Raw genomic sequence first — 16,371 nt, 5'->3', positions numbered from 1 at the left:
GGGCCCTAGAGGATCACTCAAGGCCCTGCTGAAGCCCTGGCGCCTGGCTCTGACTCACAGCGCGTGCATCCTGGCCAGCCCCCAGAAGGCGCCGTCCGTCAGTTTGCTGATGTTGTTTCGCTGGAGCCTCAGCACCTCCAAACTGTCGAGCCCCTGGAACGTCAGGCCCTCGATCAGCCGAATCCGATTCCGATTGAGGTCCCTAAAGAGACGAGGCCAGCAGTTCAGAGCATCCGCTACCCATGCACCCCCCACAGCCCTCACCAGGCAGTCTCGGGACAATCTCAGTAGGAGGTCCTGGGAAGCACAGACATACCATGGAAGCCTGTGTGCCGAAGACACCAACCAGCCACTGTTAACGTGTGAAAGGGAGCCCAGGGCTCCTAGAAGCTGGCCCCCTTGCACCCTAGAATGAGTAAGCACTCCTATTTCCTCTCCCATAACCGTGACTCTGCAGTGAGGACAGGGTGTGACTCAGGATATGAACGTCTTAGGTGAGCCATCTCTTAGCTCAGCAGCAGAAACCCCCACCAGATGTGTCAACCCAGGAAAACTCGAACAACTGGATACTGGTGGCAACTTCCCACCAACTGCATTCGGGAGGAGGCGCCTGGACCCACCATGAAGCACACTCATGGGCCTCCAGCCTCCGGGGATGAGACCTCAGTGAACCAGAAGATTTTAGGAATCTGGGTGAGCTGGCTACATTGGTAACACTCGGGAAGGGAGAACACAGCCTGAGCAGTGAGCCCTCGGTTTTCCCCAAATTCTTCTGCAGTGTCTCATGACGCACACCAGATTCTGAGCATCAGGGAGGCTCTCGGGACCCTCTGCCTGGGTGTGCGGGAGAAGCACAGCAGTGAGAGGGCAGGGGGCACCCTGTCTTGCCGCCATACCTGCCCTTGAGCAATCCGTTCTGCTTAAACGAAAGCTCCAGTATCAGTGTATTCTCCTGAAATACATTTTTCTCCTATTCAAAAAAAGGACACTGGAAAGGCAAAAATCTGAAGAACAGGCAGTCCATCAGGTTTTGGTAAATAGAGGTTTTCTTGAATCCAAACCCTGGGCCATTCTAGGAGTGCGGTCAGCTGTGGTAGTCAAAAAACTAAACAGACACATCCTTTCTTTACCAAAAAAAAAAAACAAAAAACAAAACTCAATCAACTACCTTATGAGACTGAGGAGATGACCCGTCTCTTGCTTCCTACCTCTGGCTACACTAAGTTCCCCTCTTAACTGCTCAAGCAGCACTGGACCCCATAAAGGCCACTGGACAGATTACATGGGTTCCTTACAAAAAACAGAAACACAGAAAGCTCGAAATAAATAAGGACCCCAGTCTACACAGGCCATGTATTAGCCAGGGTCAGCTAAGCAGCAGGGTTCCTCACTGCGTTTTGGAAAGTGCTGAAGAGGACTGGCCTGCGTATCCTCAGAGGATCTTTTTTCAGCAACCTGGGGCGGTCTGCAGGCTCCAGACCCAGCGTCTAATTTGCTTTTATTAGGTGCTGCTGCACGGCCATTAATGGTAGTTTATGCAGAGCCCGATTGAAGGGGAGCAGGGGAAGCGGGTGCATTTGGAACGAGCTCCTGGGGGAACTCTGGTCCCCATAAAGTTTGGCTAAGCTTAATTACGGCGCAGGTCTCTGGACTCACAGTTGTGTCAGCCGGGGTAACTTGAATGCTTTCACAGGAAGCTGGGTGATCCTGTTTTTGCTCAACCGAAGCGTCAGCAGTGACCGTGACAGACCATCAAACGCTCCTGATTCCAGGGTGCTGATCCGGTTGCTTGCCAGGTTGCTGGAAGGATTCAGGAGAGAAAATGCAGGGGTCAGTAGGAGGCCTTCCTTGTCCTGTTACAGACGCCAGACCTGGCTGAGTTGGGAAAACAAGCTACAACACACCCAGCAGGCTGGGTTTCCAACGAGACATTTGTCATTCTGAGGCTGCAAAGCCCATCTTCACTCCCAGCCTCAGGTATTAGGACTGTCTTCTTCAGACGTGACAGAAGCCTGGCTTGTTCGAGCCCAGAGCTCACCCTGCTTTCAGCCAGGGTGACTACTCCGGAGGAAGTCAATGACCTCCACTCTAGCTGGGCCGCTGCAGGAATCCCTCCTTGCCAGCTGCTACCCAAGGGGCAGGGTTCAAGGTTGGTGAGAAGAGCCTCAGGAAGCAGAAAGTCCACTGTGAGGCAAGGTCGGAGAGGGTTTCACAATTTGGGGAAACGGCCTTTAATTCTGAAGTGGATCCCATTGTATGACTTCTAAATGTGCATAAAACATTTCGTTTTAAACATTTCAAATGTGTCAGAACAACATTCTAGTGAAGGAGAGCTGCACGAATGGTTCCCAGCGGGGAAGAGGGAAGGGAAGCGGGGCCACAACACTTCTCCTTCCACCTTCCCTGGACCGATGCTGCTTGTTGTGCCTTTAACAAAAGAGCAAAGACCAGAGAGAATTTTCTACATCAGAGCTGGGAAGGGAAGGAGGCATTCTTCGTCTCCATCCGGCAGAGGCCCAGCACAGGGCACGTGAGGATTCTTTGCAAACGGAGCTGGACTGTTTGTTCTTAACACTCCAGATTAAAGAACGGTCTGTGTGATGAAGATATACCGGCCAGCTTCTGCCAAAACACAGAGTCCCCCTGCTTTCGTGCAGAGAGAGAGAAGGTCACTGCGAGGCGGTTCAGCAGGGGAGGTGTTTTTGTCCCAAGCAGGGTGGTGGTGGGTGGCCGGACCTCTTTAAGAAGCCCCACTGGGGGCTGAAGGATCGGCCAAGGCCTCCCACTTCCACCTCGGGCACCCTTATGCATTCTAAGAAAGAGACTGTTCAGCTCCTTGGGCGTCTCAAAAATCTGTGCGCCCGGCCTTGGTCTCTGAACTGATGGGTCACAATGACCCATAAACCAACCTCACAAACACCCTTAGAGTACTCAGTAGTAACCCAGGAGATGAGGGCTCGCATGTCATCTGAAGACGCCTTTAGCTGAGTTTTCAGTTTCTTCCCTAAAATAATATTTTCCTACCAACAAGCAGCGGGTTAACTAGGTTTTGACTGTTTTTCTTCTGTCTGCCATCAGCGGGTGTGAGACAGGGCAGAACAGAAACAGGCCAACGATCAGACAAAGAAGGTCAAGAGCACCCAGAGGATGGGTGAGCACTGGCTGGCTGAGTCTCTGCAGAGAGGCTGCCCTCTGCTGTCACTCACCCAACTACTCCCAATCTTTTCTCTAAGCTCTCCTAGGGGGCAGCGCAGGGAAGGAGGAAGAAAACCGGCTCTGTGGTCCACACAGCCACGTGTTTTAGTGCGAGATGGTGCTCTGAGATGGTCCGTCTGTTAGGCTACTGAGCCTCTCCCCACGTCAGCTCCCTGGCCCACGAGTACAGTCAGAACAGCACCGCCGACGTGGACGTGCCGGAAACAGGCTAACAGAGGACTGTGGACCTGGGGCCCCTGCCCGGCTGAGGGCACAGATGGGAGGCATGTGCCCGGCCCACGGACTCAGCCGGGCATCCACCAGCGTCCAGACCTGGGTGCTGCGGGCGGACCCGACGCACTTACAGCTCCGTGAGGGGCAGGCCGTGTGGGAAGCAGGTACTCCGGATCTCTGTGATGTTGTTGGCGCTGAGATCCAGCACGTGCAAGGAAAGGTAAGCCTTCAGCTGACTCCCCTCCACGCTGCGAATCCTGTTGTGTTGCCTGAAACACACAAGGCAGGTGAATCCAACACGTCATTTTGCAAAGAAACTATTTTCCTCCACACTTGTAGACATTTTTTCCCCCTGCAGTTTCAGAGAATTACAAATGCTATGACACTCGCAAATGAGGTCTCCCATCCTTCTTTCCATCAGGTTATTACCTGCAGGCCGGAAGCTAGACAGACCATCAGATTCTTTGCCTGTGACAAGTTTGTCTGCCCAAGTTCTAAGCCAGGCTGCTCTCCCCAAGGACAGGAACATAGGGGTGATATTTTGGCCGTGTGGAGAGCAGCCTGGCATGACCAGAACTCAGAACTCACTAGTACACTTTCCCACAAAGGATGTGCCCCATGCAACCAGCCAGCTTTTGAGGCTGCTCATGTCTAAAATCTTCAGAATCCAGGCCAACCCCATCACTCACAAGAATGTGGGCACCAGAGGCCAGCATCCAATTTAATCCAACTGAGCGCATCATTACACACTTCACATTTTACCGACATCTACCATGTACCAGGCGTGTCGACAGGCACAAGGGATTTAAAAAAAAAAAGGGGGGGGGCAGAATCCTGCCAACCTAATAAGGGAAACGGGAATTCAGCGCTGTGTCTAACTGGAATCGAATGCCCTGCACCTCTGACCCCACCCTCTTGACAGCTCTGTTCCTCAAGTTTCCTCATCTGGAAGATGGGGCCACGTCTCCTTACTTTAGGGATATGGATGGTCCCACCTGAACCACACTGCTGTGTTTGGCAGATGTTCACATGTGTGTTCAGTGTTCACCTCCCTCCGAGACGTATTTGTCCTTGAATCCTCTTTCTAACAAATACCACGGTTTCAATCACCCACCAACCAGTATTTACTAATCAGCAGAAATCCGACAAATGCTAACCAAGGCTGGAGGGAGCAGGCCAGCCCCCTTGTGCGTCTGGCCCTGCCTGGTGGATTCAAGCCGCCACAGCCCGGATCCTGGTATCCAGATATTTCAGACCCCGTGGAGCTGGGCGCTGTGCTTCTGGTCCCACGCGCTCACTGGGGCCAGCTTCTGAGTAAACAGTTTCGGGGGCTCCAGCCAATCCAAGCAGTCTTGAACACGACACAAGGGAGCCAGGCGTCGCTTACCAAGTGGCATCTTTTTTAAACAAACACTTGACCAGATCGGTTCCAACAGGCATAAACAAGGCCCTCTTTCCCAGAAGCTCTGGGCCTTCTCACTGATGCCTTTGTTTTCTTCCCATCTCTCCCAGGCCTTGAACCTGAAAACCCATTTACGAGGGTACAGCTCCCTTTACACATAGCAAAATCTCCCTGGAGTGAAAGGCCACTTTTTCTTCCATGCTCCCCCCGCCAGACTACTTCCTTTGAGTTCTTTATTAAGTTCTTAATAAAGATAGTCTCTTCAGTTTTCTGACTTCCAAATAAAAAGGAAAAAAAAAAGAACAGAAAAGGAAACCTTTATTATGTAAAGTATGGGAAAAAAGAAGGAGAAATAAAGGGAACAGAGCTGAGCCCCATCCAGGAACTCTGAATGCAGTACCAGGGAGCCAGGAAAAAGAAGGTCTAAGGAAAGAAGAGGGGGGCGCCGCTGGCCCCAAGTCGCACAAAGGGGGACCAACCGTACACAGTCCAAGGGGCCACGGGACAGCTGCGGCCACCCCCAGTGCTCCCCCGCTCCGTCTTCCCTCTCTCTTTCATCCTACACCTTCTTTCTTCTTTCTCCTCTGTGTATTTATTCACTGAATCAAACACGATCTGGGCCCCGCTCTGTGCCAGGCCCGGGCTGGAGGAAGGATGCTGTGATGAAGACGGGTCTCTTTCACACGCTGGAAAGAGTTCCCTGGTGAGCAGAAGAGGCAGCCATGGAGATGGGGAACAACGGAGCGTGGGAGTGAGGATGGGTGAGATCTGCCAGGAGGAAGAGGGGAGCTGGGGTGGATTCTGCGGCGGGGCCAGCTCCGGGGTTGGGGGTTGTGGATGCAGGCAGGAGATGGGCAGGGCAGAAGCAGAGGCGAGGCCTCAAGAGCCTCTGAGAAGTAGGGTGTCTGTGTTCCAAGGGACCAGGCAAGAGGTGGTGGCAACAGAGACAGGGCCACAGGATCTGGACACCACAGAATGGTGATGCGCAATTTTCTAGTTCAGAAATATTAAGAAAACCAGGTGACTTGGTTTTCCTGGTGGCTCAGTGGTAAAGAATCTGCCTACAACACAGGAGATGTGACAGGAGCCATGGGTTCGATCCTTGGGTTAGGAAGATCCCCTGGAAAAGGAAATGGCAACCCAGTCCAGTATTTTAGCTTGGAAAATCCCATGGATAGAAGTCTGGTGGGCTATAGTCCCCGGGGCCACAAAGAGTCAGACACAACTTAGCGAGTACAGAACAATAATGAGGTAACGGGCTACCCCTTCCATCTTTAGCCCTTTCTGGCCTACTCTCAACTCAACATCCAGAGAAATCCTGTCAGGGCATCTCTCAGAATGGGAGAAAACATTCACAAACCATGTATCTGATAAGCAGAAAATAACCAGAACACACAGGAACTACAACTCAGCGACCAACACACAAGAAACCCCAACAAGTCAAATAAAACATGGGTAAAGGCCTTGAAGAGACATTTCTCCAAAGATGATAAACAAATGACAAATGAGCACACAAAAAGATACTCAGCATCACTGTTCGTTAGGTAAACTCAATGAGTTAGTGCCCCATACCTACAGCATGACCACTATTAAAGACCAAACAAAAACAGGAACAGTACGTGTGGGAGAGGGTATGCAGAAGCTGGGATCCTGGTACTGTTGCTGAAGACAACGGTACAGTGGTTCTTCCACAAAGTAGGCACAGAATTACCAGCATGGGCCCCAGGAATTCTACTGGGTATACATCCAAAAGAAATGAAAGTGGACCGCACAGTGATCTGTACACCCAGGATCACAGCAGCATCATTCACAGCAGCCAAGAGGTGAAGCAGCTCAGCCAATGGATGAGTGGACGGATGGACACACCTGACAGGTGTACGGAGAGTGGACTGTTACTCGGCCTTAGAAGGAAGTTCTGACACTCCTTACAGCATGGATGGATCCTGAGGACACTACAGTAAGTGGAAAACGCAGGTCACAAGAGACAAATACCTCATGATCCCACTTCCACGACGTGCCTAGAGCAGTCACATGCATTGAGACAGAAAGCGGAGTGGTGCTGGTTGCCAGGGGCTGGGGTTGGGGCACGGGGAATGGTTTAACAGGGGTGGAGTTTTCATTTTCCAGGATGGAGAAAGCTCTGGAGACTGCTTACACAACACGAGTGTACTTACCACTACTGAACTGTACACCTAAATGATTAAGATGGTAAATTATACATAATGTGTATATTACTACAATTTACAAACAAAACAAAGAAAAAAAATCAAATCAATTCACAGGATGTACTTGGCCAAAACTCGAATAACAGCTCTGTGTCTCACTTAGGACTAAGTCCACACAACAGCCTCCAAGGCCCACGTGAGCTGCCACACACCTGCCTTGAGCCTCCCTTCCTACCCTTCCGCTTTGTACCCTGCCCAGAATGCTGGCCCTCGGACGCGGCAGGCAGGATCCTGCCTGACGATCTTTGCAAATGCCTTTCCCACGGCTTGGAATGCTCTTCCCCCAGAGATTTGCAGGTCCCGTGCCTTCACTTCCTTTCCATCTTTGTTCACACGTCACCTTTTCAATGAGGTGGCCTGGGCAACATTCTCTAAAACTATAAGCCTCTGCCTCCTAATTTCTTTCCCTCACACACATACAAATACACGCACGCACACACATACACACACACACACACACTCATTCACACTTTCCACTTTTTTGCCTGCTTTATTTCTCATAATATTTCTATCATCTAATACTCCCAGTACTTTGTTAATTTCTAGTTTAACATCTTCTCTCTCCTCAGGATGTAGCTCCCTGAAGGGAGAGATGTTTGTCTGTTTTGACTACTACTGTGTCTCCAGCCACTAGGATAGTGTGAGGCACATAGTAGGTCCTCAGTAAATACTTGTTGAAGGAATCACAAAGAATGAACACTGACTTCATTCAGAAAGGCGGAACCTAGACACAGATTTGGGACTCACCTGAACACTTAAGTAGGTGGCACTAGAGGTAAAGAACCCACCTGACAATGCGGGAGACGAAAGTGACGTGGGTTCGACCTCTGGGTTGGAAAGAGCCTCTGGAGTAGGAAATGGTAACCCACTCCAGTGTTCTTGCCTGTAGAATCCTATGGACAGAAGAGCCTGGCAGGCTACTGTCCATAGCGTTGCAAAGAGTCAGACACAACTGAAGCAATTTAGCACAGCATTCCACAACATTTAAGTAGAAGAAAACCATGCAAGCAGATGAGTATAATCAAGAAACATGAAGGAAAGTTTGCCAATTGCTCTGTGGCAACTCTGCTCAGAGGCAAATGACCTAGCCCACAGTGACTTCAGAGCTTCTTGCACGTCATCTTCTCCCCCAGGTCTGGTCTCTCTGCTCTAGACTCTAGCCCAGTGCCCTGACCAAACTCTTCCCAAATTCCTCATGTTCAGAAAAGCTGACCCCACAGCTCGTCTCCCTTCTCTCACAGAGCAAGAATCACATCTTGTTGGATGTTTCTGTGGACCCCAGCAATTTCACCCAAGGCCAGCTGTTCTTCATGGGCTGGAACATGCCACGAGCAGAGCCCTGCCTGAGTTCGAATCCCCATTACACCACTTACAGGTGTGAACTGCTATAACGTGGGGTGTCAAGTTTCTATGCCCCTTGGGCTGACATGACCTGACATGAAGCAAGTTCTCAATAAATAAAATGAGTTCTTGTTTTTATTAGCCAAATCTGTATCCTCAGAGCCAGGATCAGTATCTAGTTTGTGGGAGGTGCTCTGGAAAGAGAAGGAATATGGTTTCCTATTTGTCTGCCACATTTCAATGCAAACAGGCCGGACCGATTCCTCTCTAGGGAGCAGAGAGCTGACTCAGAGATCTCACTCTTAGCTTCATGCACGACATGAGTCTGTTCCAGCTGGAGAGTATAAAAAACCCTGACACTGAGAGATGGGGCTCTTTGGGGCGCTGTGCTTCAAAATCCCAGACTGAAGCTTCTGCAGGACTCAGGGTCGGGGGCTAGAGATATGATGGGTCCCCAACAATCCCCTTTCTCACTCCTAGTAGCAAGTGGGACTCAGGCCCACACCCCTGACCCAACTCACTAAACCACCCCCTCGGGACACCCGCTCCAGACACCCATCCCTCTAGGTTAGAGCGAACAGCCAGCAGGCAGGGGAAGCCTCCCACCCTGCCTCAAGGGCTGTCCTACTTTTCTAAAACTCCGCATGTTTTTACTGCCATGTGTACTATGAGGGGCCCTATTAGTCCTTTAATGTAACTAACTGTCCAGTTTTCAAGAAGGCCCACAGTCATCATTATAACCTCTGAATCTTTGTCCAAGCTCTTCTTGACAACAGCCGACCAGTTACTGGACACCTGTAGGTCACAGGCCCTGGTGATGGCTCCATGAAACCACATGTGATCTCACAAGGAAGGTACTCTACTTCGCCATCATCTCTGCTTTACAGCTGAAAACATCGGGACTCTGCCTGCAGTCAGCCCAGCTGGGACACGAGAGGAGCCAGCATGCGAGCCCAGGGGATGAGGAACTGCCAGCCCGTCCAAGAGGCTCTCTAGGCGGAATTTTAAGTGCACCACCCCAGGGTCAATCAGTAAGCCTTCAGCTGAGCTTGGCTAGATGTGAATGCTGGCCGCCTCTCCCCAGGTCAGCAAAGACTCGGTCTGCGTCATCGGTCTCAACCCAGCCTGCTTTTTTGTACCAGCCTCCCAAAGGCCTGCGTGACCAATGAGTCTGCAGAGGGCGAGGGGAGCCAAGCTCAGCAAATAAGACAGAGGAAGCTCAAGTTCTTAAGGATACTCTGGATGGAAAGAAGAGAACAGTGCAGACAAGCTGCAAAGGGATGCCTTTAGGTTTACAAAGAGTGAGGAGAGGGGAGGGGGCAGTGCTATGCGAGGACTTCTAACTGGTGACAGGGACTTGGGGAGGGGGCGGGGGGGGGGCAGACCACGCCCCCTGCGGTCCATCCAGGGTTGGTTTCCCCTTGGGCTGCCCTCTGGGGCACAGAAAACTTAATACGGCAGAAGTCTATTAAACCAACACCTGTTAAAGGCTTCACAAATAAAATCAGGCTTCAAAGGCAGAGAGCGGCAAGATAAGCTCTCTCCACTTGGCCATGTTCTCAGAGCTGATGTTAAATTAGACAGGAAAACAGACCGAGGCATTTGAAACCAACATTTAAAAGTTTTTATCGTAAGTGACTGTTCCAGTACAGTTGTGTAAACTGGGGTTTACAAGGTAGTCCTGTGAGTGGTGGGAAAGATCTCATGTCACAGATAACAGCCAGGAAAAAACGGCAAGGAGATCAAAGAAGGCAGGGTCAAGAGGGGTCAAATGGATTATTGCTGGTTGCTAAAATTATGCACCTACTGTCTACACCAGGGGTCAGCAATGTATTCTATAATGAGCCAGATTTTAAGTATTTTAGGCTATTGGGGTCATTTGGTTTCTGTCATGACAACTCAACTCTGACACTGGGGTGTAAAAGTAGCCAATATGTAAACCAATGAGTGTGGTTGCGTTCCAATAAAACTTTATTTACAAAAACAAGCTGTGAGCCAGATTTGCCCCTCTGTAGTTTACTGACCTCTGGTCTACACTTCAGCAACTAGTTTGGGTTTCTAGGGGCAGGGACCCAGATTCTAATTCTAGCTCTGATTCTAATTCTGGCTTTAGAACTGTGTGCAAATCACTCTTTTTGGATCTGGTTTAATCACCTGCAAAATGAGGCTAAGTGCCTCACTGCAACAGAACCTACAGTGCTCCCTCCAGTGCCCAGGTCAGACTTCACTAATCGATGCCTGCCCCACTGATGCCTTCTCTACCCTTTCAAGAAGTGAAATGGAACCTAAGCTTACACCATTTATTATGCACCTCAGATGATGATCCAGGTTCCTGACAGGGGCCAGTGGAGCAGGCAGGCTGACAGTGTGATCTGAGAACAGATCCACACTTGTGCATCCTCACTCTTTTTAGTTCTTGCAGTGAGGCAAAAAGAAACACACTGAAGCTAGCCAACATAGCAGTCCTAACTCTAAGCAGGCATGCCCCAGGCTCTCCCAGACAAGTGTCGTGACTCACAGTGGTCAACTCCTGCAGTGATGACTATTACTAGAAATAGCATGTCTTGCATAGGGTTACCTTAAAATCATGCCTTTAATAATCAGCAAAATTCAAAGTATGGCTCTCACCTCATTTGAACCTCTGGCTAAGAAACAGTTTCACACAATCTAGCCCGGAAATGGAGGGAAAAATGTAACACACCTGCACCATTCCCATCCCTGCCCCAGTCCATTCCCCAGAGTGCCCTTGGCAGACATGGTTAATCAAACGCCACGCCCTGCAGCCTTGGAGCACCCACAGCACTTTGCACCTGGTCCATCACTGTGCTGCCCTGGAACTCTTCCTATGACTCTGCACCTGACCCCATGCCCCACCTGGAGCAGGTGCTCCAAGGTCTGATCACAATGAGGAGGATGAAGGTGCGCACAAGGTATTAGTGATTTAGCACAAAACTCAGTGCCGGGCAAAGTAGCCCTGATGGCTACCTTGGGGGTCCAACTGAATTTTTGCAAGGGCTACAAGACATTCATCATTCAAGAACAAACAAGATCATGATTTCTCCTTTGTTGAAAAATATAAAAAATATTTTTCCTGTATTTTTTATCCTTTGTTGAAAAATATAAAAAATATGAAAACTATACAACAGGCCATGTGTTGTGTGGGGGGGCTGTTCTGTTTGCAAATGCTTTTATTGAAATATCACAGGCATACTGAGAAGTGCACAAATGATCAACATAGAGTTCAATGCATTTTAATAAAGGGTCTACACTCACATGACAGACACAGGACATTTTCAACATCCCAGCAGGCTTCCTCTTGTCATTTTCCTTGTCATTTATTCCTTTCCAAGGCAACTGTAATTTCTATCACCTAAGATTAATTTTGCCTATTGCTGTGCTTCATCTACATGGAATTGTTCCATATTTACTCTTTTATATCTGGCTACTTTCGCTCCACATATGAGACCCATCCATGCTCTTGCCCAGCTGTGTCTGACTCTTTGCAACCCCATGGATTGCAGCACACCAGGCCTCTCTGTCCCTCACCGTCTCCCAAAGTTGGTCTAAGTTCAAGTCCATTGCATTGGTGATGCCATCCAGCCATCTCATCCTCTGATGCCCTCTTCTCCTTCTGCCCTCAATTGTCCCTAGCATCAGGGACTTTTCCAATGAGTCAGCTGTTTGCATCAGATGAGCAAAATACTGGAGTTTCAGCTTCAGCATCAGTCCTTCCAAACAGTATTCAGGGCTGACTTCGCTTAAGATTGATAGATTTGCTCTCCTTGGTGTCCAAGTGACTCTCAGTAGTCTTCTCCAATACCACAGTTTGAAGGCATCAATTCTTCGACGCTCCGCCTTCTTTAGGGTCTGTCACAACCATACATGACCACTGGTAAGACCATATAGCCTTGACGGTATGGACCTTTGTTGGCAGAGTTGTCTCTGCTTTTCAGCATGCTATCTAGGACTGTCATAGCTTTCCTGCCAAGAAACAAACATCTTGTTTGTTGTTGCATTAGCAGGACTTTATTCTTTTTCATCATCATGTAGTACTTCTCTACAGCAATTTATTTTCCATTCTGCTGCTGATGATACTGAGTTGCTTTCAGTTTGGGTTACTGCAAAAACCACATTCAAGCACAGGAACGTGCCTTTTGCACGTATCTTTCGGTGCGTACTTGCCTGCAGGTCTAGCATGCATCAGCGTCTAGGGTGGCGTTGCTACACATTTATGTTCAGCCTTTGCAGACACTGGTAAATTCCTTTTAACCAAATCCCTCAGGGCTGAAATGAATCTGAAAAGTCATTTGATCCAAGTGCCATGTTTCATGCTGGCTCATTAAACCACATTCTGAGACACCACCACCCCGATGTGTCCCTTTCCCAGTACTCTTTCCCCATGTAAAGCATTAGGAATATAGCCTGGGACCACACAGCATAACAAAGCTCAATCTAATCTTGTTCAGGAGTCAAAGAGAGTAATTTTATTATAAGTAGGGGCTTAATGAGCACCAAAAAGGGGGGAAAAAAAGAGAATGAGCAATTCTAAGTCTCAAAATCGGCAAGAAAACTGTGAATATCCCCGTCATTGGGACCAATGCCCATAAGCATCTTGAAAATAAAGATAAAGAGATTTTTTAAACAACCCATGAATTCAGAACAGCTTTCCTCGGCCAACTTGAAGAAAAGTTTCTCTTCGCAGAATGACATTTAAAAGCATCACCCTCTCACTAGGCTGCTTTGCATTCATCATCTTAAAAATGAAAACTCAAACCATCTGTTTTATTGCATAAATTGATAATTTGCTTCAAGAAACCAGTGCCTTGTGAGAAGGGCCCAGCCTGGGTTATTTGCTGGACAGGAAATGAGACTCCGAAAAAGCAGGTCTCCTTCTGTCTCTTGCTCACTCCCTCCCCCCCCACCCGCTGCTGGTGAATCACCAGTTCCCTGGGGAATTTTGGCGCGATTCTCAGCCTGGCTGCAGATGACGTTCCGGATCTGTTTATTCAGGTGGAGATCGGATAAAAAACAAGAGCGGTCCAGTGGCGGGATAAACAGCCTCCGCCAGGCGGGGTCAGCCACTCTGAAAGGCAGGACTGGCCTGTGTCAACCGACCTTCTGACCTGTTCACTTCCTTCAGGGTCACTTTCCCCTTGGGATCTTCAGCAGACTGTTTCAATGAACTCTGTGTGAAGGGGATCGGAGGTCCCCAGGCACCTTGATGCACCAGATCATGCTTGGTTCTCCCACCCACCAGCTTATTCACATGGAGCTGGAAGCCCAGCATCTGGAATGAAGCAACTTAGGCACAGTCAAGGGTCGGCCACTACAGTTCTGTGGAGTCAAAAGCAACCCAAGTCACGAAGGACTGCAAGTTGTCGGGATCTAATCCAAACTACAAGCACAGGACAAAAACAAAACCTCCTGAGAAAACGTACATTGCTGAGTGGGAGAAGCTAATCAGAAAACGCAATCTACTGTATGATTCCAAATCCATGACATTCTGGAAAAGGCAAAACTAGGGACAGTAGAAAGACTAGTGGTTGCTAGGGGGTTGGGAGGAGAGAAGAATGACTAGGTGAGGCACATGGGATGTTTGGGGCAAGGAAACTACTCAGTTTGATACTGTGATGGTGAATACACACCACAAGACATCTGCAGAGCCCACAGAATGTACGACACAAACAGTGAACCCTCGTGAAAACTGTAGGTTTAGTTAACAATAGTGTAATACTGGCCCATCAATGATAATGAAGCACCACACTAATGCAATATGTAAACAACAGTGAAAACCAGAGAGGGGGCAGGGTTGATAAGGGCTGTCTCTGTATTTTCTGCTCCATTTTCCTGTAAACCTACAACTGCTCTAGAACTCTATTAATTATAAACAGAACAAAACAAAACTTCCTAAGGTATTAAGTAGTCCCAAGATCATCACACCATTAGAATGTAAGCTACACAAGGGCTGGGATTTAGTGACCTAGGACCACGTGGAGGACATAAAAGACAATCAATATCTGGTGAAGACTCACAAGCTTAGAGAACAAGCTTCTGGTTACTGGGGGAGGGCGGCAGGGAAGGACAGGGTGGGAGTCTGGGATTGACAGGTACACACTGCTCTATTTAAAACAGATAACCAACAAGGCCCTACTGTACGGCACAGGGAACTCTGCTCTATGTTATGTAATAATCTAAATGGGAAAAGAATCTGAAGAAGAATGCATATATGTATCTGTATATGAATCACTCTGCTGTAACTGAATCACTCTGCTGTACATCTGAAACATGTTTTTCAACTAGCTCCAATATAAAGTAAAATTTTTATAAATCTGTTGAATAAACGAATGACTTACAACTTTAGTTCAGTCTCCTATATCTGCTATCACATTTATGAACAAGGGAATGTTAATCAGGAAAAAAAAAAAAAACTACTCTGAGGCAAAATCCACTATTCAATTAAAATTTTTTTATGGAAAAATGTGAGAGGTGTAAGGTAGAATCAACTTTTTAGTTGGGAAGCTAATTGATAACCTTAGAAGAAAATGTCAAATACCATGGACTTTCAGGTTGACTGTATGAATCTATCTTCCAAGTTCAAACTGACCTTGAATATTCACTGATCAGCTGGGGTTGGTGGAGACGATGCCTCTACTTGTCATGAAGTAGCCAACAGACCCCCGCCCCACCTTCCAACAGCAGGGAGGGCAGCTTGGCCCTAACCAGCATCTCTATCACTGCCACACGTATCTTTCCCAACTGCTGCCTTGGCTACAGTGAAAAAGGAGGAGGAGAAATTCCAGCCGGGAGTTCCAACCCAACAAGCTGACCTGAAGACGCCTTTTGGGCCACATCTGGACTGTGCTCCCCTGGGAGATGGCTGAGCCATTTTACTGGCAGGCACTTCTAAGGGCTGGCTGGGGACTTGGTTCTGTGACCACAGGGAGGTAACCTGCCCTGGATCTGGGCAGTGCAGGGCAGCACAAAGCTGGGCCAGGACATGAAAAAGTCAGGAACAGAGAGCCACTCCACCTGAACTCCCACCCACAGAGAGGCATTCTGGATCAGAAATGCCCAGAGAGCTTCTCTCTTCTGGTCAAAGCTGACATGGCCCCTCTTGACTTTATCTTCCCATCTAGGTGAGTTGATCAAGCCCCTTATTTTTTTCCCTCCTTTTCTCCCCTTGCCCTGGCAGCCTGCTCCCTGCACACCCCACCACACAGGTGTGATCCTCTGCATCTCAATGGGGAGGGGCCTGGCTGTCAGGCCAAGTCACATGGAGCCACACACCCCAATATCAGTCGGGGGCCCATCAGTGCTGCATGGCTGAAGGCTGAACTGGACTTGCCAAGTTTCTCATTGTATTTTTCAAGGAGGCTCCACAGGGCAAGCCTAACCACAAGTTAGAGGCACAGACTCTTCTAGATTCGAGGGGCTAGGCTACCATTCCTGGCAAAGAAAGGTGGGAAAGATGGAGAGAAGGCAGTGATCAGAACCCAGGAGGTCAGAGCATCCATGAACGCCAGGCTCAAACAAGCGGTGCCCACACAACCCCCCTGGAGGATGTGAAGACGCTGCGGTGGGTACTTTTATAACTGATGGCTCCCCAGCACGAGAGATGGGTGAGCCGGCTCCCTGCTGGGTGACACAATTGAGCTGCTGGGTTGCACAAAGCAAGCACCCCTCCCCAGGGTCCATTAATGCTGGTCTGCAGTTGGTGGGGTTGGGGGAGCACAGGGGGTCGCTCAGGGATCTGAGACCAAGAGGTTGTGTCAATAGCTCCTCGTAGCGGTGGTGGTTTTTCCTTCTCATCCACCTCACCAGTCAAGACTTGAGAAAACGTAACCACTGCAGAGGAACAACATGGAGGCCTCACTCAACATTTCCAAAGGAAACCTAACCTCGCTCCTCTCCAGGCTGGGCTCCCATTGCAGCCTCGGCCACCAGGCTGCCCAAACGACTCAGGCGCTCAGAAGA

General features: G+C 49.1%; 1 protein-coding gene across 1 annotated transcript in view; it reads right to left on the bottom strand.

The window, feature by feature from the left end:
• The window catches only part of LRIG1 (leucine rich repeats and immunoglobulin like domains 1), a 115,030-nt gene that overhangs the window by 29,734 nt on the left and 68,925 nt on the right, over positions 1-16,371 (bottom strand). Inside the window, exons 4-6 of the mRNA XM_061396443.1 lie at positions 3,561-3,698; positions 1,657-1,800; positions 59-202 (exon numbers count right to left, since the gene is read on the bottom strand). Coding sequence (XP_061252427.1) covers positions 59-202; positions 1,657-1,800; positions 3,561-3,698 — 426 coding nt within the window. The remainder of the gene's footprint in view (positions 1-58; positions 203-1,656; positions 1,801-3,560; positions 3,699-16,371) is intronic.

The sequence above is a fragment of the Bos javanicus genome, chromosome 22 (assembly GCF_032452875.1).
Source record: "Bos javanicus breed banteng chromosome 22, ARS-OSU_banteng_1.0, whole genome shotgun sequence".
Classification (NCBI taxonomy): Eukaryota; Metazoa; Chordata; class Mammalia; order Artiodactyla; family Bovidae; genus Bos; species Bos javanicus.
The sequence above is the reverse complement of the archived record's forward strand: the minus strand, read 5'-3'. Positions and strand labels throughout refer to the sequence as shown.